The 23,841-nt window shown below is 41.1% G+C and overlaps 1 protein-coding gene across 1 annotated transcript in view; it reads left to right on the top strand.

Moving 5' to 3' along the window:
* si:ch211-186j3.6 (neural-cadherin) overlaps positions 1 to 23,841 on the top strand; it is a 283,762-nt gene that overhangs the window by 258,794 nt on the left and 1,127 nt on the right. Inside the window, exons 35-36 of the mRNA XM_053428876.1 lie at positions 2,628 to 2,872; positions 22,512 to 22,666. Of these exons, the coding sequence (XP_053284851.1) occupies positions 2,628 to 2,872; positions 22,512 to 22,666 (400 nt within the window). The remainder of the gene's footprint in view (positions 1 to 2,627; positions 2,873 to 22,511; positions 22,667 to 23,841) is intronic.

The following is a 23,841-nucleotide window of genomic DNA, read 5'->3' as shown; positions in this document are numbered from 1 at the left end:
AGAGTGAACATCCTTTTAAAACTCCCACTACACTACACCTGGCACTAAACACGTTGAGAGGGTGTCCATGTTCATCAAAGGTTAGAATAAGACACTTGTCACAGCACTGATTCCATCTCTGGCTAATGAGAGGCAGTGATAAGAGCGAGCAGAGAAAGGAGACACGCTGTCTAATTGACTGACAGGTGTCTTGCATTCCACACCTACTCAGACTCCAACCAGGCATGATGAATACTGAGCGCAGAGCCTTTGCTATGGGACAATAAATCCACCCGCATTTAATTACCTTTTAAAATGTGCTTCTTACTGCTCAATATGTGCTTTCACACATTGTCTATATAGTTGCTTTAAAAATAGTTATTTATACTCTTGAACATTGATTTTAAAGACGATCCTGACTTTGGTTTTGTCAATAAAGTCACCCGACCTGTTATGGTAAAAGTGCAACCACTCAGAGTCTCAGTTCTGATATAAAGTGGCCAGAAGAAGCCTCTTATGGGAATTAGTGTACTGAAATGCTGCAGTAAAAGCAATCAGCAAGACCCTAAAATCAGTTCTGCAGCCGACAGAGAGAGGGAAACAATTTTACAGTGCGTTCTCCTGATGTGGAACACCACTTTCCTCCTCACCACTTCCATCGACCCCATCCCCGGCAGCAGCAGGGAGCTGTTTACTGTGGAAAAGACCTGCGTTAGACCCTCAGCTTGCAGTAGCATCACAGACAAGGTTGGCACATAGCTGGTGATGGTTAAAGTGAATTGTCCAAAAATAGTTTAGTCAGGGCTGGTTGAGTAAACATCTTGAGATAAGACTTTGTATGAATCATGTGGTACTTGTTGGAAGATGTGTATCAGTCAGTTATTACTTTACTTAACATCCCCAAAAGAAGGGTTAGGGTTAGAGCTTGATATAAAAGATGTGTTCACGTTGGAGTATGGAGTAAAATAAAACTGTGTCTCTATATCGATGCAAATCGACCACAAATTAGACATAGGAAAGTGAATGACATTTATTTAGAAGAGGAAAATAATTATTGTCTAAATGATGAAGGAAAAGGGTTAAAAAAACAAAGAAAAAGATTTTGTATATATGGATGATGAGGATGAGGATGCTATCTGTTTACATACAATTACTCAGTAAACTTCAAACAACGCTTGGGAGAAAATAAGAGAAGCTCTTTATTGATGAAGTCCTAGGTATCTTTAATTCTTGTTTGTGTTTCTTTTCTTTTTCTTTTCCCCTCACATGTTTTGCACATACAACACCCGAGGCGTATATACGGTGTACAATGTATTTTTGGGAAAAAGCCAGAAACACAACTTCAAATCAACACAGCATGTGCAGATGTGGATAATATGTGCAAAGTACATAGGCAAAAACATTGACTGTAACAGCTTTATATGGTGATAATATGCTGTGTTGTGTTTACAGCTTTGCATCAGATTGCGGGGAAGAGTAGCCTTCATTTATCTCCAACTCATGTTTGGTATCCGGTGTTTTACGTTTTGAAACATCCAATGTTTACATTAGTTTATTTCATTCGTATTCTACCCTTTTAATGGACATTATTATTGCTGTTCTCCACCCTGCCTCTCAGCATCATTAGTGTACTTGTGTGCATGTGCATTGTGCATTCTGCTCAAACACGAGACATACTTGATGTAGGCGGACATTTATCCAACCTTTACACTACAAAACTGTGAGTGAACAAATCCTCCAGCTACACAGGAAACAAGGTGAGGAGAAGGATATGGTCAGGACTTTGAAAAGATCAGAAAAGAGCAGGATGAGACAAGGCATGTAGGCGCCATGTCAAACATTTTTACACCTCGATCCTGCATCCAAAACGTTTGTAACGTTGCCGTATGTAGATCACTCATTAACCCTATAGTTGGTCGCACCTCCAGATTAGTTTTCAGGCAGAAGAGGAGCCGTTATGAGATAAATAACTGCACCATCTTTAGTTTAATGTCGCCATTTCATAGTAAAGTTGAGTCAATATTTATCAGCATGGACTAATCTCTTGAGAGCAGAGGCAAGACTCATCTGTGATGTCATCAAAATGTACAGCCCGGAGCTGCTCCATAGACATTGACTGGGATACTGAATTAATGGGCTCGTAAAATGTTTGTTTGAGCTGTTACACCCAAATGAGCTTTTAATTATAGTGGTGCTTTCTGAAGTGAGGCAGAAAATGTGCCCTTGTCTGCATAAAATCATCCTAGTTACTGCCAGAGCCACAGTCAGCGTTTTCATCTCCTCCCATCCATTCTCTGTATCGAGGTGTAGGTCTGTGTGAGATCACTGATTAAAAGACACTAATTTGTTTTTTTTTGTTTTTCCCTCTGGGAACTGGTTACAAACAAGAGAAGACAATAAGACAATGTTTTTAGCCTGTATATTCATGTTTATCTTCAAGTGCTTCAACTGTCCAATGTAATTTGTTTTATTCTCCTTATTCCTCTATTTTTCAGAGTTTTTTTTCTTTTATGGATCTCGAACTTCTCCTGTAAAAGGGATAATTACATGTTATTCTAATCAAACCTCCTGTCACGTTCTGTAAGGGGAACTTAATCTACATTTCATATTGATTTCCCCTGTCGTCTCTTGTCCAACCTTTATTTCAGATGTCCCCCTGGGCACATGATCCGAGTGAACGGGTCCAGGAAGTCCTGTGTCTACACTCTCTGCGCCACGCGGCCCTGTCACAGGGGGACCTGTGTGGCCCAGTCACCCTCCAAATTCACCTGCCACTGCCCGGAGGGTTACAGAGGACGCCACTGCGAGACGCCGCTGGCCATCTACAGGGAGGACGTGGGCCTGAGCTTCAGCTCACTCTTTGCCATCTGCATCTGCTTCATGGCCTTACTAGGTAACATCTACTGCATGTTACACATACACCACTGATAAAGGATGTCTGTTCATCTTGTGATAGCACCTTATCTTCGCCGATATCTATAAAATAATCCATTATATTGCTAAATCACCTAGTAATATTAGATTATACAGTCACTGTGTTTTGCAATGATAATTTGGGAAACACTAAATAATATTTATTAAATATATATAAACGTACAATTATGTTGCTACATTTATCAATCAAAAATTGCATTGGTCTCTTTGGGCTTAACAAGAGTAAAGAAAAACTACAGAAAATAAACTATCAACAGAAATGTGACATTTTCAAACTACCTTGTCAACACCAACGGCCGCATCAAATATAGAAATTTTAAAATTAAATTAAATAGGGGAGAGCGGGGTAATGTGGGACATCGGGTAATGTGAGACACCCCCTGTATCTAGGCAACGGAATACATTTGTGGTCATGTGACCATTATGTTTTCAAGCCCCTCCCATCCCCCCCTTGCCATGAAGGAGAAGTTGGTGCTGGTGCTGTGGAAAGTATGTTTTTTAACAAAAATGTATTTTTTGCATGTAAAAGTAAATTTTCTTACTTTGAACTGTCAAAACAAATAGATTCAGGTAGAAAAACTTATATCATACATGTTGGTGAACTTCCAACATATAAAACCATGTGATTGATGCTAGCTGAAGATTAGCCTGAATTGCTAAGAGATGTTGTTTTTCTAAAACGGTGGCTGTGGGGTAAAGTGGGACACTGTCTCACTTTACCACACCATGAAGCACAAGTTAATTTTAGTCTTAAACATATTTTAGTGTTATATTACATTATATATGTTTTTTTTTTAATGTCATAAACATTGTAGAAAAGCCATCATGCCAAGAAACTACACCAGGAAGACAACCTGGGGCCGAACACCCCTCACAGAGATGGAGAGTGCAGCCGCTGAGGTCATGCAAGGAAAGAAGTCCTTAAGAAAAGCTGGATGGGATAGAAATATTGACAAGACAACCCTCAAAAGATTCATAAAGAAAAAAGAGAAAGGGAAAGTAAAATCAGTAGCCTGGGGTGCAGTAGCTGAGGCAAAGAGAATATTCACAGATGAGATGGAGGAGGAGCTGGCCAAACACTTGAAACCAGTAGTTGACCAGTTCCATGGCCTTGCTCCAGTTAAGTGCCGTGAACTGGCATTTGAATACGCAGAGAAAAACTATATCCCTGTCCCTGCCAATTGGATAGAGAAACAATGTGCCGGTAAGCTAGGGTGTGCAAGACATCACATGAATCAAAAATAATTATAAATGTGCTTAATTTACCTATTACAACATGTGTTGTTATGGTAGTTTTAAAGTGGAAAAAGTAAGTGGACCACTTTACCCCGTAGCTGGGGTAAAGTGAGACACAAGACCACTTTTTTTAAAACAATCATATTTTCACTGCCCTTTGTCCTGAAGACATTCTGATCATTTCCATTGCTAGAAAACATCCTGAATTAATTTGGAAATGTGTACATTTTACTGATATATAATTTTAGCTCGCATAGAGGGGAGCAAATGTAAAAAGTGTCTCACATTACCCCGCTCTCCCCTATCTGGGAGAGCACTGTAAGAAAACTTATACTGAAACAGAAATGTTATATATTTAAATAGGTACCACAAGAGTATGTAAAATGTGAGCAGTAAAAACCACAAAATAAGCTTTTAAATTGAATCTCTCTTTATCTTTCTCTCTCACTCACACAAACACTCACACACACACACACACACGCACACACACACACACAAAGAGAGAGAGAGACGATGTGTTCACCAGATGTTTTGAATGATGCAATAGATGATTCTTTGGTCATTTGTGCCTTATTTCATCCCCATAGAGGTGTTTTGAACTCATTAGTGGATATAGTTAGACCCCATTGACACTGTTAGCTCACTCACACTACACACCACAGTGAATTGAATGTAATAATTGCTGTATGTGGCCTCTGATTAGCTCAGGCTTCTCAACTGCATTCACATCTTAACATTTGTGAAAGGTAGCCAGTGAGCTTAAGTGCTTTGATGCATTTGTGTGTACTTTACGTTTCAGAACCATTCACATTATACACGGTTCAGACATAGAGCTTTTTCCCTCTGACATGTGGGCTGAGCTCTGCCCCCGGAACAAGAGGGAAACACATCAGGCAAAGTAACAGAGTCTCAGCTGTTGACAATTGGGTCAGAAGGCAGTTTTTACTTTAAAAATAAAAATAAATAAAAGGTTAAGTTTAGTGTCAGATTTTCGGGTGAATTGAGTGAATAGTCAGCTCTTAAAACAATCCAAACAGGAATGGAATAATTTGTAAAATGCTCAATGGTACCAGTTTGAGAACATGTGAAGAATAGTTGACATTACAGCACCCAGAGCATTATCTGAGTTGAAGTTAAACATATGATATCCAAATATGAAACGATATACTGTCAAGGTACAGTAGCTTTGGAAGGAATTCAGATCCCTTGAACACTTCATTGTGTTGTGGATTTATTTGTAAATTCATTAGAACGATGTTTTTCGTATCAACCCATACTCAATATTTTATTATGACAAATTGCTCTTAGAGTTTTCCAAATTTGGAGAAAATCAATGACAGATTTCTTTCCTTTACAAAACTGCTCAGGTGTTCCTTATTTCAGTACTTTGTGGAAGCGCCCTCTTTCTTGGCAGCGGTTGAAGCTTCTTGTCTTATTGGATAAGTTGCTACAAGCTTTGAACAAATGACATTTGGCACTTTATCCCATTTATCCTGGCAGCTCCTCTCAAGCGCCATCAAATTTGATGGGAGGCATCTGTGACTGCCACCTTCACATGTCTCCACTGATCTTCTGTGACGTTCAAGGTTCCCTGTTCTCTGGCTGGGACAATCAAGGACATTCAGAGACTTGTCCCAAAGCCACTCCTTCATTGTCTTGCTGTGTGCCCCAGGTGATTGTTGTACTGAAAGATGAACTCTGGAGCAGGTTTTCCATGAAGGGGTATTTCACTGAAAAATCTAAGTTCACTCATTATCTGCTCACCACTGTGCTGATGGAGGGTTGGGTGAAGTGTTTGAGTCCACAAAATACTTTTGGAGTCTAAGGGGTAAACAGTGTAGCAGCCAAATCCAATACAATTGAAGTAACTGGGGGACCTCTTCTTCAAATGTAAAAAACAGCAGAAAAAAACTAACATGCCCCCAGCCTGCTACTATGGTGTCATCCAAGTGTCCGCAAGCCCCGGATTCAAATCCAACTCGAAACGGCGTCATTTCTTTATTTTCTTACGTTTGAAGATTAACCTTGTTTTGTGGACTTTACCCAACTCTCCATTGGCACATTAGTGAGTTGATAATGAGTGAATTTTCATTTTTCAGTGAACTTTCCCTTTAAGGACCTCTCTGGATGTGGCTGCATTCATCTCTCCCTCAACTCTGAGCAGTCTCTCTGTCCATGTAGCTGAGAAGTCCCGCCACTGCATGATGCTGCCCCCACCAGCAGAGATGGTATTTGCCAGGTGATGAGCAGCGGCTGGTGTTCTCCAGAGTCAGTGTTTAGAGTTCCGCCCATGGGCTAATTTTTGTGTAATCAGACAATTGCTTATGCTCTCTGGGTCCTTTAAATGCCATGTGGCAAACTTCAAGTAGACTATTATGACTTTTACTCAAAGTGGTTATTTTTCATCCAGACACTGTGCCATGAAGTCTTGATTAATTGAGTGATATTGAGCTGGTCCTTCTGGCAGCTTCTCTCCTCTCTGCAGAGGACTTATGAAGACCCTGACCAATGTCTACTTGCCCACGTTCGATAGATGGCCAAATCTAGGAGGAGACCTGCTGGTTCAAGACTTCTTCCATTTTACATCTTTGGCTCTCCACATTTGGGCAGCTTTGGAGTTTTGGAGGTAGAGCGGGTTGTCCAGTGACCAGAATGGTTTGGTACCCGGCTCCGCCAGTCTCCTCAGTGTCCTTGAGCAAGATACTGAACATACTGACAGTGTATGAATAGTGGGTTATAGAAAAGTGCTGCATAGAGAGGCTCTGTATGAATGTGTGAATGAATGGGTGGATGTAACTAGTGTTCTGCCTGGCAAAGGGATTCTCAAATACAGTCCATCTGCGATTTACAGCTTTATTGAAGGACTACAGAGAGACTGTCTATGATTTTTTTGAAATGCAGTGTAACTGGTGAGACATTGTGTAGACATGTATCTTTCTAAATGATGTCCAATCTATTCACTTTGCCACAGGCGGATGCTAAACAACTTCTAGACACATCTCAAGGACACTAAAATCAAAGAAGAGGCACCTGAAACCTGAATACAAATTTGAGCACCACAGAATAGGGTCTGAATACTTAAGAAAGCAAAAACATTTCAGTTTGAAAAAGAAATGTATAACTACTTTTTACTTTATCGTTTAGTACAATTTGATCCATTTACAGTTACCTTTCTAACAATGAAATAAGGAAGAGGTTTTAATACTTTCTGAAGCCTCAAAACAACAGCTTTGCCAGTACTGAATATCTTTTGTGTGTGCCTGCACGGTGAAAGTCAATGAAAGCCCTGCTGAATCAGTCTGTTGACTTAAAAGTGTCTTTTAAATTATGAACTGCATTATACAGTTTATACCCAGGAATGGACCGACCATAACTAAGCACTACAGTCTGTCTTTCTTCACCAAGAGCACAAAAGGGTCTCTGGACGAATCTTAGGATAGGACAATAGCTGCTTATATCTGCTGTGGTACTGTACGTGCACTTCCTCTGGCCTGTGGTTAGATAGACGGCAACACACTGGTATCTGGTTGTCTATTAAAATCTAAATGTATCTGTCTGCCTGGCTGTCTCTTTTTCCTTGTTGAATATTCATCTGCCTGTACCTTTTGCTCTGTGTTCTTATTCCTAAAGGACTCTCTGCTGAAAAAGTGCCTCAGGCACAGCCGTGCACAGAGAATGAATTGTCTGTACCATCACATGTTCCCTTTGTCTAATTGATAACAATACAACAGAGCTGTAAAGAGCGGTATGAGTCAGAGCACAGTGCAAGATAAGAAAAACAGATCAGAGCAGAATAAAACAGGGCACAGCACAATACAAGAAGAAAACAAGAGGGAGCTGGAAAGATGTCAACGCTGAGGCAGCGCACGAAACAGTGAGAGAACGAAAAGCAGAAGATACGTGAAGGAGGGTGTCAATGTCAGGCTTCTGCTGGACATGTCTGCTTGTATCACTGGGGATTCTGAGGGTACTTTCCTCCCAACCTGAGGCCGGATAGTGTTCAAATGGTCATTTCTCTCATGTCTATTCCACCGAATCAACATTCAATCTTGGTATTGGCGGCATAATAAATGCGACATCCAACTTTGATCCTGTTGAGACTCTGTCCTGTCTTAGGTGTTAATTACTTGTTTTGTAGGCACATAAGGTGCTGTTTACCAAAACCTGCAGAAATTGAGATCAATGCTCCAGGGACTCTGGTAGTAATTTCAATCGGTAAAGCATTCCTCGCTCGATCAGTCAAGCATTCCTCATTCGGAAATTCAAGTAGGAGCAAGAGTGACTTTTTTTAGACTTTCATCTAATATTGCTGGTACGGACCAGTGTTTGAATAGCAAGAACAAAAGAAGGGCAGCAACTATTTGGATGCAATGTGGAAGGAAATGGGAGCTCATTTGCAAATGTTATGACCAGTGAAGATTAAGGACTAAATCAGCTCTAAAAAGAATTCGTAGTAGTTTGTTTTCCCTTCGTAAGAAGAATTTTGTGCAGACAACTGTGGCTAAAGCAAGTCAGTATTCTTCATTCATGGTTTCCAGAGGATAGGGTTAGGGTTAGGGTTTCTTCTGATCTTGTATCATCATCAGGGTTTTTGCTAATGTTAGCATGGCGACATGGTCAGCCAAGATGGTGAACTTGGTAAATATCACATGTTAATTGTCTGCATGTTAACATGGTCCATGTGATAATGTTAGCATTCTGATGTTAGCATTTAGCTCAAAGCAAATCCAAAGAGAAGCTAGCAAGACGACTGTAGACTTTTGCCCTGTTAATTATTATTGTAGGACAATGATTCAAGAAAATCTTTCTCTTATAAATGTTTAACTTAAAACTTTTAAATGAATTAAGGGAACATTCAGGAGTGATGTTACCTATTGATAATAAATGTCTGTTTTAAGTAATTTCTAACTTTCCATTTTTTCTTTTTATAATTTAACATGGGAAATCTTTAATAGCAGATCATAGTAGATGCATTGACTTTGCTTTTTGTTGTTGAGCTGATGCACCTGATGTTTCCAGAGAGTATATCTCTTTCTCGTCCATTGATTGGACCTGGATATTTGCAGGATTCACCCAGTGACAGTCCCTGTGGTGCTCCTTGAGTTCAGAGAAGTTGTGAAATGCTAGCACAGCTCCACACCATGTCAATGTCCAATAGAGTCTCTCTTGACAACATTCATTCTTAATAACTTTACGCTGAATTCTTCATGAAGCTTGAATGTTGATTTTGTTTTCAATGGTGTGAATTAATTTGTACTGTTTGCTTATTTTGGCGACAACATGTTTGGAACTGCGCATAAATACCATCCTCTCTTCACATGCACCTCCTCATCTTCTTCTTGTGCTTTCATTTCTCTCTCCCAACATTGTCCTCACTCGATTTATGACTGTATGGCGGGGCCTTGCATGAATTTGGTTAACCATTGGTTTCTTCTGTTTTTCTTGATTCATTCCTGCTTCCCATGTTTGATTACCTTCTTTCTTTACAGAAAACATATAATATTTATTTCATAGCGATATACAGAAAAAATTATAGTAATGTATCTATTTTATTCATTGACTTCGAAGGCAAATCTCAATTTATTATGAGATAAGATATTAATTTATCTTTAAATGCAGTATCAAAACTATATATTTAAATTGGATTAATTTAATATGTTTAATGACATATATGTTGTTTTAAAAAAATATTTTGAAGAAAATGATCAGCTCCTTGAGAAGGTGGGTTTAGAGGAAGATAAAAGCCCAGCACAGACCAGGTAAACACAGAGTCTCTCAGATGAGTAGCGATATAAAGTATTATGTATTATAGACATTGCCACGGTTCTGAGATGCTGAGGTTCATAACTTGCTTCAACCTACGACATTTATATTATTGAATTTATATATACTGAGGCCCATTTTTCAAAACATCAGAGCATTTAAGACTGATTGACTATTTCCCCACTTTCTACTTTCATTCACATCCATATGATAAGACAGCCGACTGGAAACCTTCCTATACTAAATCCATCACAGTGAATGTTTATGCCCAAATCAATTTGGTCCAGATTTCTTTTTGACACATAGTCATGTAGTTACAAGCAGGAACTGTTTAGAAAACTATCACTTGTTGGATCAAAACAGATATAACCTGGAGCACCTGATAAGAGCTGTCTGCTGCAAATCACTGGGAAACAAAGCTCTGAAGACAAGACATGCCGAGATAGAAAATACAGCACAGTGAGAACAATAGAGTAAATCATGTCATTTCTTGTATTCAAAAGCTTGATGAGTATATCAGAAATCTTGGATGGTTGCAGTCGTATTCAAACATTTGATGCTGCCATTAAGAAACTGGTGGCAATTCAATGTCATAGAAATGAATGGGAGAAAAATGCACAAGACAGACAACATTTCCCCATTCATTTAGACAACATGAACTCTAGGCTGCCTTTGCATGAGTGTAGATGACTGCAGGGGAAGGTGACCTTACTGATATTAAAACAAAATTCATCGAATAACCCGAGGTGTCATTTGTAAAATGGTCAGCTAAGCACTTGTGGTTAATTTACGGCGATCCATATCAGACAAAATCCATGTGGTGCCTGGCAATCAAGCCGACTTAAAGTGCAGAGATTAGAGAAGGATATCCGATTAATGACACAGATGTTGGTCAATGAGTCACATACTGAATATATCACAACGATCTCCTCTGCCAGATGAGCCACGCAGCCAGTTCAGTGATTGCTGCATTGATTCAAAAGTACTTCAAGGTGAAAATGTTACCTGGGGTATTTTTGAGGATTTGTGAGAGTTTGCAGCAGCATAACAAGAACATAGAGATCCTGGACCACTCTCTGCGTAGACCAGGAGAGCAGCCTTCCAAGCATCATTTTCTGGAAATTTATTTAGCTAATTAACCAATTAATTAAGAATATTAAACAGCAAAATAACTGAACTGCAAATGTTTTTCGGTTATGTTTTAGCTCACACCCTTGTCAGAGCTCTGAATCAAACACTCCAGTCGATTGAAAGAAAGACAACAATTGTGTTATTTCCCCTAAGACCTTGTTATCCATTTAATAATAAGAAACTATTCATCATAAACAATGTCATTTTCCTGACTGCAAAATAAATTACTTAAAAGTGTTCAGTGGCCTGAAACAGAAGCATTGTATTCATTGTACACACCACAGACTGTATTTAAACATGCCTGACATTCCACTTCCCCAAAGGTGGAGCCAAAGCATCATCATCGCCACCTGGTGGCTGGCTGCAGTATGAGTTATAAATCAAGGCAAAATACACATCAAACTTACCCTCAAAGGTTTTCACCATTTTCTGTATTTCTTATTACATTAATGTTTGTCCAAGTGCTCAAATTCCTGTGAAGTTTGGTTGTAATTAGTAAGTTAATACAATAAAGTGAGTTAAAAAGTTATTATTCACAACTGAGACTGACTCACGATGTGTGGAGCGCGTGTATCGGTGGGACCTCGATAACACAGCTCCATCCCCAGAATGCTACTGCCCCGACTCTGGCTCCAAACGTGCAAAATGCATTTCTAGATTGTGTGAAGTAGTGGAAGCTCGCTGTCCATCTTTATATATCTATGGCTCACACCAGATGAGCCTCTGTAATTGGATTGATTAAGATGCCAACTTTTAAATTAATTCAGTTCTCTTACAAAGATTAATCCGTTAAGCTCAATGCAAACAATCAGAGCAAAGTTATTTATTCAACAAGTTACACTAGATAATTAGACATCACTCGCACCAATTAACTTTACATTTAGACGTGCTGCTGGAACAGAAGAGACACCCATTCTCCAAATCAGTCTCAATCCCAAATTACACCCACCAACCACAGCCTGATTCATTCAGCTAATCCTTCCATAAGGAGAAATCAGATTTATGTCTTTCATGCAAGGATTTTGGTAATCATTTCTGGATACATGATCCTGTTGCGGAGAACATTGGGCACCAGCACCTTGTAGAGTTGGCTGATTGCACACGTACACTGATAATAATCCTTCTGATTTTTCTGGATAATCTTCTAGGCAAAAATATCCTCAAGCATAGACAACACTACTCAGAGGCTGGAGGGAGGCTCATCTTCCCCAAAATGCTCATGGAAATATTGTCTTGAAATATGTTGTGATTTACTTGCAGATTGTTATTCAGGCTGTAGATATGTTAGGTTTTATTAATACCTGCACCCAGCCAAGCTGTTAGAAAGTCAATTAGCACCGGCCAACCTGCAACAATATGGGTTAATCAATCACCCGAACCTCCAGAAATATAAAGTTTAATGTGATTAAAGCAGTTAAGTAGTCTGCATTGATTGATGAAGATCGATTCTAACAATATCTGTCGCTCAAAGCTGCTTTACACTGCATTACAAGCTTCTCCTTCAGGTCTTTAAATCCATGCAGCCAACAGGACACATTTTAATGAATTTTTATTTCAGCTCTTTTACCATGTGCATCATGAAGTTTCTGATGTTTCTCACCAGTGTTATATTCCAGAAAGGCTTTGCAGTGCTAATACTGTCACATCACATTTTTACATTTTACAGTACACACTGCTTGCCTAGTTTTAGTATCAAAACTCCAGGGCAGTGCAGAGAGATGTTTGGAAACAATGACGCAGAGCCTCATAACCGCTTGCTGATTGGGTCTTTTCACTCACAACATCGCCGTCAGGTTATTATCGCATGACCCCCATCCTGGGAGAAATCAGCCGGCATAAGCCTCAGCCATCAGCCGAATTGAAAACCTAGTAGTATGGATGTAGGCGAAGTGTTTCACAGAGTAAAGACTGAACAGATGCAACATCGTTACTCTGGAGGAGAAAGACCAATGAAGTGAAAACCAATTGGGAGCATAAAGCATTTTCTTTCGTAATAAATGGATAAACAATAAGATAATTTAACCGAACTGAAAATCATAAAAAACAGCGCTTGTTGTTTCCAGTGATATACTCTCCAAGGCACAGACAAGTTCAGTGATCCAAGACCCATGCTGATGAAGTGAAGTGTATAGGGAAAACACACATACATAATTAAAAGTACTGCATGGAGTAAAAAAAAGATGAAGAAAGTATCTATTTTTAAACACACCAAGACTTCACTGAGAAGTTCTTTAACTTCTCTATCTGTGTGTTTGCTATTGCTCCCGTAACTTGTAACTTATTTAAGCTGCTCCCTCTCTTAACATGAGAGTTCTGCTCTGTTTTTCACTCTTGAATTACTTTGTAGTGAGGAGAACTCTGTGTTTTTTCACTACTGTTGCACAGCAACAGTTTTTTACTCCTGGTACTGGCTGATCAGCCGATCAGATGGCGACCAGAACAACCAATGTGTGTTGAACAATGGTCATCAGGAGGATGATACACAGAGGAACATAGTGATGGGGGAAGAGCTGGATCCAAACAACAAAGACTGATGGAGAAGAGCATATCTTCCTTTAATCATCATGACATGAAATTGTTGAACAATAAAATAGATGAGTTAGAAGCTCCAGTGGGAAACTTACTGTTGTGTTCTTTACAAAGACATGGTTAGAGGGAGAGTCTCTGGATCCCAATGCTGCCACTGACAGATTTCACACAGCACGAGTGGACAGGAAGAAAACCATTAGCAAAGAACAAACAAGGCGTCATGTTTGTTGCTGTTGTTAACAACATACGGTGCCAACTTGGAGACGTACCCGTAAAGGAACAGTTCTGCAGTCGAGACATTGAACCTGAAATCGTAGACGTCGGCTGAGTAGGTGTTGAGAGCATTTGAGAGGATGTGGTCACGTGTCCAAGGCGACCTGTTAATGTGGTCTGAGTGATCGGAACTCAGGACGCATGTTGATACAGGGTCTGAACACTGGTCTGGTCTCTGTGCTTTGCAGTCATGTGACACATTATTGTTTGCACTTTAATATTTGTACGGTGTATTTATCATTATTAGTCAAAAAAGATTAGTCAAGTTTTTCCGATTATGAAAAGCAGATACGGCCAAAGATAGACAATAGATGTGAGCCAAGTTGATACATGAGATGGATATTGGATTAAGTATTATATGTTATTATATGAACAAAAACAGAAATACACATCAGTGACACATTGACTTAGAGCTCTTTGTCATAACAATAGTCAGTGTGGACAGAGTTTGTATTTCTGAAGGGGAGATTGTGTTACTAAAGAATGTTTGAGCTGAAAAGAAACACAACACATGCAAGTTATCAGTGAATTGATATTGTTTACCACTATCACTTTCCTCCAGTCATTTGAAGCTATGGACCAGTGGAATCAGTGGCATCAAAGTGTTCGTACTGTTTGAGGAAGAAAAGAACTGTCACAAACAAGAGCAGTGAGACGGGTTGTAGATACACAAGGCACATGACGGCAGATGGCTGCGGTAAACAGAATTATAGTTTGATGAGGATAAAGTCCATACTGAATTATTGACTCGTGACGACGTGACACTGATCTCATTGCAGATATTGATCGTGTGAATGGGAATCCCATTACCCACACTCATTCTGCGCCATTTCAAATGCTCATAGCACAGTGGATTTCCCTTATCATCAAGTCACAGGATGGTGGGTTTCATGAAGGGGCAGTGTGGGAGTTTCAGGATGCGGCTGCAGGACATCTTACTGACATCTGTCTTTTCATCTTCAGATATGTTCCCCTTTAATATTTAAGATAAGAGGAACTGAGAAATAATTCATTTCAAAGGCTTTCTGTACTTCATGAGCTACAATGTTTGGTTTTGGTCAAATTTGCAAAAGTCTGAAGTAGTGCACATGAGTCATGAAGCTGCTCAGGAATAGCTCAGAGGTTGGATCAAATGTCTTGGTTTGTTCTAAATGCTAGTGACATCAGTGGAAAGTGACTTTAAAGAAGGGATAAAGTAGAGTAAAGTAGATGAAGAAAAAAGTTACAGGTGGTTAGACGGAGGAGAAGGGGGTGTTAGTAGAAGGCTGGAGAACAAGTTAAGCAGAGAGAGAAAGGGAGAAAGTTAAACAAAAAGAGGAGTGATGGTCAAAGAGACCGTAGGACCTTGGAGGCATTGTAAACAAATAAACACATAATCTCTCTTTTCAGGCTCACTCTTCACTCTCTCTCTCTCACACACACACACACACACACCGTCAGAAATACCAATAAAATTCTCAATTTCTCTGTTTGCCCTCTAGAGAGAGCCTTTGTACAGAGCAGATTCATCTTGTATGCCCTGACCTCCAGCTTTCTTGCTCACTTCCCCATGGAGCTCGCACTCGCCACTTCTTCAAACATACACACACACAGTTACTCACACATGCACACACAGGGCGGAAGGAAGCAAATGTAAACACATTGAGACAAAACCTCCACATGCAGCGACACACCTGTTGTATTTGCAGTTTCTCTGCTTCCATCTATCTATAGGGTTTTTTTCCACTCATAAAGGCATAAGCCCTAATGCATAGAGGAGGATATAGGAGGTATTGATCCATGCAGCACAGTCTCCCTCCCAGCCAGCTCCACATCCAATTTCTTTGTGCACCTCTGTCCACATTGCATCCCGGCTCTTTTGCTGTGTATTTTTTCACCCCAGTGAGAAAAAAGAAATATTTAATAGGGTCAATGTGAAGTGTGTTGTTTGTTTGCAAATGCACGTGCTTTGCCGTATACACAGGGCATACTGTACTATTTACTACAGGACTTTAGAAACCTGCTTCACAGAGGGAAATGGAAATAAAACACTTCAGCGTGATGATTAAGATCACACCAATAAAAGTATAGATCTGAACTTTGAGACTCAGTACATCATTATGATTACTTACAGTCTAGTAGTGCAGAAGCCGCTAGAGAGAGGTGTTCCACAGTCGGCCTTGCACTGAGCTCAAGTGAGAATCTTCCTTCCACCGCTGCAACATATATGTAAATTAAATAAGTCTGTATTTATGTTGCACTCAAAGTACACATTCATACAGTGCATCCATACGTGAAGCATTTTCGCTGTGTCACTTCACAGCCAACAGGGGTAATTTAGGGTTCAGTGTCTTGCCTAAGGGCTCTGCGGCTCACGGATTGGGGGAGACTAGGATCCAACTGCCAAACTTTTGGTTAGTAGGGGACCCACTCTAGCTGCAGCCATCCCAGGTGTGCTTATTGGGGAGTAAAAGGAGATATAGATCACAAAAAATATAATCAGGTAAAATTATTTGAACAGATATATATAAAATATAAATATATTTAAAAGAAATGGTATAATACACCTGGGTCTTATCTTGATAGCCATCATTTATATCAGTTGATTATAGTTGATTATAGTTAATTGATTTGTACTGAGTAACAATGAGTCCAATGTAACAGAACATTATTTTATTATTTAGCTTTTCACTTCTTCTCCTAATATACTAGCTGCGTCATTTACATTAATGTTTGCTGGCCAGCCATCTTCTTCTTATCTTGCCTTTACTAGAGAATAACTAAATTTGTGTCTGTCCCTCAGTAAAATAGCAATAAACACATCTTTAAAATAAATGCTCTATGGCACCTCAGATGGTCAAAAAACAGGCACAACATCTCCATCTGCACTTGTTATTTTGTCGTAACCATTTAAGTGTGAGTTGTTTATGGAAATATGGATGTGCTAAGACTCTGATTTATGTAGATTCTGTGGAGGGAGCGTGTACAGTGAATTAAATAATAGTACATTCTGTTCATTATCTCATTCTGTCAGAACAGAGACAGAACGTATTTGTATTATTCTATACAACCCAGCCTGAAGTCTCGTATTCAACATGGCTCAGGAAAACTCCAGGCTGATGAGAACCATCTCAACAGTGCCTCTGTGTTCTGGGTAGCTTGGGCCACCTCGCAGTAAATGAGGACCACTGCAGTCGGGGCAGGGAACTGAACCACTGACCTTGTTTTTGCCAATTCACTGCCTCTCTAACATCAAACTCTCTCTGCAGCAGCCAGCTACATGTGTCTTCTGCCAAAAGTCTGTCCCTCAGGTTTTTTTTTATTTCCTAATATAATGTCTTCTCTTGATGGCTGTCATTTAAAGCCATAATGCCACTCTTAAAATGAAACGGTGAATCTCTTGAAACAATTTAATCTAATAAATCTGTCTGACACAGGAGTTGCGGTAAGGACGACATGTTGACAGTAAATGAATATTGATTTTCCCTCTCGCAGTGTGCAGCTGGTTTCTGGCTGAGTGAGTTTACTCTCAGAGTTGTCAGAGGGTGGGCTGTTTAATGGAGTGTTATCAATTCACAGGGAGTTTGAGTGTCGTCTGTTGGTAGGCTTACATGATGGATTGGCTGCTGCCTGCTAGTTGTGATGTAGGAGCAGGATGTGTGGATTTAAAAGAAAAGCAGAGGTGGATGGAGAGGGGGAGACGGGAGCAGTGCGTGTTGAGAAGATGTCATGGAATTGTTTAGATCACAGATTTTCTTTTGATGGCGAAGTCTTACATCAGATTAATAGGATTTGAGCAGCCGGCGTATTTATAGTGCTGCCAGTTAAAATCGTTTGCGGTATATGATTGCTGCTGTTCTCAAATGTGATTAAAGGGAGCTCTTTGTGCGGTCTGTGCAGAAACAGATTTGAAGATGGGGAATGACTCAGAAAACAATTCAGTCAGGATTAATAAGTGACACATGTGAAAATGATTAAATATGATCTCGACATTTTATCTTCTACAAGTTGCTCCTTTAGCAGTTGGAAAGAAGAACTGAAAAATTACTTGAGAAAAATCTTTGTATCAAAGGGAAAAGAGAGTAAGTCAGGAGCATGTCTAGGTCTAATTAAGATGTAGTGAAAGCTGTTGTGAAACTCTGATTAGCATATCCATGGTGCACTATAATGTCAGCCAGCCCTTCATGTTTGTGTCTCTCTTCTCTCTGTGCTCACATATACATTGTTTAGCTGGATTCCCTACACAGATGTTCTCATTTACATGTTTTACTGATGTATGAAATAATGACATGGCCCATATAAACCAGAGGTTAACCAGCAGGCACTCCCTAGTCAGTTTCAAGCTGCTGCTCTGCATTGCTATAAAAAGGTGAAGAGCGTGAAGACGAGCTACACTGGGGTAACTGCTGTTTCTCCTCCTAAAATGATCACGAGAGGAAGCTAGAAGTGACACAGTTTCTTCTCTTATTTGAGCAATATTGACAAATGAACCCCAGACAATGTCGAAAGTTGTCTTTTCACATGCAGCACAGTCCAGAGATTGTCATTATGAGATGTGTTCTCTTCTAATGGAAATACACAGTGAATTCTCTGCACGCTGACCAACTCCATTCTCACATCTGCTCAGTCGGACAAAACACAGACCTTGTACCAGGGAGAATAGGTTTAAGTCTATTTATTGTCTCATTCAGCCATACACTGTACATAAAGATAGATGACGTGTCTCCACATCCTCCCACTATCTACTAAATGGAGATAAAATATTGAAAATGCAGGTCACCTTCTTGTGCATTTGGAGCAAGAGCACTTGAATATACATCAGTGTGCTAAGACCTACCTAAAATAACCAAAACCATCTGTCAAAAAATGTATCTGATGAGTACTTTGACTTTTTCATTTGGCCCATATCCCATCTACTAACATGGAGGAGGCTGCCAGCCACCAGGTGGCGAATCCAAACGTTTTTGGCCCCGGCCAGTACTTTCATCCATCTTTATATAGGACTACACAGACTATGAGTTTGACTTATTCCTACATTTGCGTTCACACATACAGCTCCTCTGGGTAGTGCCTCGAAAGGTTCAGGGTTACACTATGCTTGAAAGAAGCTTTCATGTCTCACACAAGACTCATCCTCTGTCTGGGTAACAAACCTCTGCTCTGCCGCTCTTCCACTGAACAGAGGAGATGTAAAGAGATGTGTGCCTCTCGCTCTCAGGGCAGAGCTGGTGATTCAACTTAAAGTAGCAAAAGTTTATCCAAAGAATCTCTAGGTTTGTCCTTTTGAGACTTTTTGTAAAGCAGTGGCCAAATAGCACAGGGTTATATGTGTGTGTGTGTGTGTGTGTGTGTGTGTGTGTGTGTGTGTGTGTGTGTGTGTGTGTGTGTGTGTGTGTGTATAAAGCAGGCTATTAAAGGCTAGTGAATTGTGAAGTGTTGACTAAGGCAAGAGGAGATGGGAGACAAGACACAGGATTTATTGTTCATGTGAAAAGGTCAGAGCAATGCTTGAGTGGGAAAAACATGCCAGTGGGATGAAGTCTGTACCTGCTGCTCACTGACTGCAATAAACCCACAAATCAAAAGCTATCACTTTTTTTTAGCTTCTCCACTTATTTTCTCTCTTGCACACTTTTTTAATTAGCATCCATAACTTTTGCAATGTTAGAGTCATGTATCATGAGAATAATTCAGATTTGAACACTGTCAGTAATGTGAAAGAAAGTAGCTCTCGTGAAAGGTCGGACCATTAATTGACGGCGCTTCCACTGACCTGAGCAGCATCTTTGAAGCGTATTGAATTTAGAACCAAACACTGTCATTAGATAGATAGATAGATAGATAGATAGATAGATAGATTACTTTATTCATCCCCGAAGGGAAATTAAGTCGTCATAGCAGCCGGTACATTTGAAATACAATACAATAGAATAAAAATAAAATTTTGAGGTAGAAAGAATAAAAACAGAAACACAAGATAAATAGGTAGATAAGGTGCAGTGGCAAGATGATGGTAATAGTACTGATGATATGCTGGTAATGTTATTGTTAGACAGTTTATAAAAATAGTAGAGTATATATAGATATATATATATATATATACAAATAATATACAAAGAGTATGATATAATATGATATGATATATAGTAGAGGTATAAATATAAGTATTTGACTATACAATAGATAATATAATATACTATGAGTGTGAGAATATGTAGACAGTGTGCAAAAGACAATATTATTGTATGAATGATATATAATATCAATATGGTTTATATTAACACATATCACATATGATGTGAAGTAAGTGTTCCAGTATATGGAGCGGAGCGTTGTACAGGGTACACAGTGCAAGGAAACAGGTATATTTAGAGCAGTTCTGTGATGGTGGCTCTGACAGAGGTAGAGGAGTTGTATAGTCTTATTGCGGTTGGGAGGAACGACTTCCTGTATCGTTCCTTAGAGCAGCGGGGTTGAATGAGTTTGTGGCTGAAGCTGCTCCTTAGCTTGTCCAGTGTTTTGTGGAGGGGGTGAGAGGGATTGTCCATGATTGCCAGCAGTTTTGCCAGCATCCTGTCCTCCACCACCTCCTCCAGGGTGACAAGCTTAGAGCCAACCACAGACTCTGCCTTCCTGATAAGTTTTTTCAGTCTGTTGGCGTCCTTTGCCTTGATGCCCGTACCCCAGGACACCACAGCAAAGAAAATGGTGCTCGCCACAACAGACTTATAAAACATCTGCAGCATCTTGTTGCAGACGTTGAAGGACCTGAGCCTCCTCAGGAAATAAAGCCGGCTCAGGCCCTTCTTGTAGACGGCCTCTGTGTTGGTGGACCAGTCCAGTTTATTGTCTAGTGTGACACACAGGTACTTGTAAGCAGGGACCACCTCCACAGCCGTCCCACCGATGCAGACAGGAGAGGGCAGGGGCTTGTTCCTCCTGAAGTCCACCACCATCTCCCTCGTCTTCTTCACGTTGAGCTGCATGCGGTTCTCCCCACACCACTTCACAAAGCGGTCAACCAGGTCCCTGTACTCAGCCTCCCCTCCCCCCTCAACACACCCCACAATGGCCGTGTCATCAGAGAACTTCTGCAGATGACACGTCTCTGTGCAGTGCTTAAAGTCAGCAGTGTATGAGGTGAAGAGGAAGGGGGACAGCACAGTTCCCTGGGGGCCCCCGATGTTACTGATCAGACGATCAGACACACAGTTCTGTAATCTCACAAACTGTGGTCTACCCGTCAGATAGTCAACGACCCAGTTGATGAGGGGAGCACTCACCTGCGTGCCCTCCAGTTTGGCCTTCAGCAGTGGGCTGGATGGTATTGAAGGCGCTGGAGAAGTCGAAAAACATGATCCGGAGTGAGGTATTGGGTCTGTCCAGGGAGGAGTAAGCCTTCTGCAGCAGGTAGATGATTGCATCATCAACCCCAACATGGGGCTGATATGCAAACTGCAGGGGGTCTTGTGATGGGCACACCAGCGGTCTGAGGTGGGCCAGGACCAGTCTTTTCCATGACCTTCATGCTGTGAGAGGTCAGTGCCACCGGCCTGTAGTCCTCCAGTGCAGCAGGACGTCCTTTTTTGGGCACTGGGACCAGGCAGGATGTTTTCCAGAGCACTGGCACTCTCTGAAGGTGTAGGCTCAGGTTGAAGAGGTGCTGGAGAACTCCACAGAGCTGGCTGGAACATGCCTTCAGCACACGAGGGCTGATGCGGTCCGGCCCCGCAGCTTTCCTGTGATGTGGAGTCCAGACTGGGGGGTGTCAGTGGTGGGTTTGAGGGTGCAGAGATGTGTGTGTTGCAGGAGGTGGTGGGGGGCTGTGGGTCATGTGAGGAAGTCCTGGGGGTGGGAGGTGTGAAAAGGTCTGTGGTGAAAGCCAGCAGGGAGGTGGGGGGAGGTGGTGACGGGGGTGGTGGGGGGCAGGGGGAGGTGGGGGGTGCTGCTCAGAGAAGCAGTAGAGGCAGTCATAGAGGCAGTGGAGGCAGTCGAGGGTCCGCTGGGGGTGGGGGGGTTGGAGTTGAACCTATTGAGGAACGTGTTCAGCTCGTTCGCACGTCGTTCATTCCCAGCTGCTCCCCCAGCTCTCCTCTGGTGACTGCAGGGGCTATTATCTAAAAGTTCTTCGCTGCCTACAAGGTCTGTCATGTAATCACAGTGTTATAAAGACCAGAGAGTGGTGCTAAGGACAGGCTGTGAATCAGAATTATAATTTCAGTCAGGTGAATATTAGACTGATATATATATATATATTGTATCTCAGATGAATCAATTGCTTTCGGTCCGAAACGTTCCTGTAATGATTCCTGCTTTGACGATCCTCAACAATTTTGCTCCGCTATGGTGTCACTAGACACAGTGGGCAGAAGAGTGAGGGGTTGTTGGTATATGACAATGTTTTGAGGGGAAGTATAAAGTCAAGTGCAGCTGTCCCCCTCCCGAGATAGATTCAAGATTAGTTTGAAAGGCTCCAAGCATCATTATCAGATGAAACCAAGACAAATTAGCACATTTTATCTCATTTTTTGTCTGCAAATGATGCTCAAGGCCTACTCCATTAAATAGCAACTCTCTCTGTGGCCATGCCTTAATTGGATGAAGGATCTTTTAATTGAATTGAATTTAATATGTACTGCTAATGCCTGCACTGATTAAACCTCCTTTACTGTCTGTCTCTACCACAGTGCTGCTGCTGGGCATTTTCCTCTACACCCGCTGGAGGAGCTACAAAGGGCTGAAGGAGGGTGTTTACCACGTCTCAGCACACCATGACGGGTGGGAGGACATCCGAGAGAATGTCCTCAACTATGACGAGGAGGGAGGCGGGGAGGAAGATCAGGTACAACCCCCACACGTACACTCACACACATGTTCTCACTATTAAAACACCTTTATACTTGCGCTTGCATGAAGGTGAATTATTTTTGAACGACACAATTCGTAAAGCTTCTATCGGTTTTGATTATATTGGAAATACTAACATATGCAGTGGATTCACTTTGTTAGTGTGTGTGTGTGTGTGTGTGTGTGTGTGTGTGTGTGTGTGTGTGTGTGTGTGTGTGTGTGTGTGTGTGTGTGTGTGTGAGTGCGTGTGTGTGTGCACCGTAGCGTTTTAATTAGGCCCACGCAAAATCAAGCAACCACTGAAACCCACAAGTACTCAACAGTCCTCAAGCGCTTGTATAATATTGAGGCTTTGATCGAAACAAACATACATAGCCACACACACATATGTGCTGCTAACACACACTTGAACTCACACAGACACACACACACACAAACAGACAGAATTGGAAAAAATACCGTCACACACAGGTTGTTATCACACCTGGTATCCAGAAGCCCTCAAGGTCTTGTTCCCAGTGCTTTAAATCACCTGCAGTCAATCACACAAAGAAAACACACACACACACACACACACACACACACACACACACACACCCCGATCCCCTATAGCCGAGCAGATGCTGTGGTTAATTCTCAAGGGTCCTGTTTGAAAGCTCTCTTGAGGAATAAAAACAGCACTTTCCACTCATCACATAATCAGTTTAACAAAGCGACCCACACCTCCTCTGTGTGTATCGTCTCTTCCTCCTCCTCCCACATCCCCCTGTTTTTCGGTCTTTTTCTCTTCTTTTTCATCTCTGCTGCCTTGGTTACAGTTTTGGTGAAATCACATTAGCGCTCAAGAGACTGAGTACAGTGGGTGAGACTGTTGAGCCCAATTCCTGAGGCGGTGTAGATATCAAATGCTGTGATGGGTCCACTTGGCTGCATCGCCGCCGCTTCTGTATTGAGTTGAATGAACAAACCCTGACGACTTCCTTCTTTTCCTCGTTGAAGTTCTTAAAAAAAAAAAAAAGAATTGCTCTTCAACATCTATCAGCTGCAACTCCAACACGATCCGCTGAGTACCACTCGCCATTACTCTGAATTAAACAGAGACACCAGAGACGTTGTAAATAAGCGGACCAGAAACCGGAAGCCACTCAATACCAGCATAGAAACTTTACC

This window comes from Pleuronectes platessa, chromosome 1 (assembly GCF_947347685.1).
Source record: "Pleuronectes platessa chromosome 1, fPlePla1.1, whole genome shotgun sequence".
NCBI lineage: Eukaryota > Metazoa > Chordata > Actinopteri > Pleuronectiformes > Pleuronectidae > Pleuronectes > Pleuronectes platessa.
This window is presented reverse-complemented; position numbering and strand designations above follow the sequence as displayed.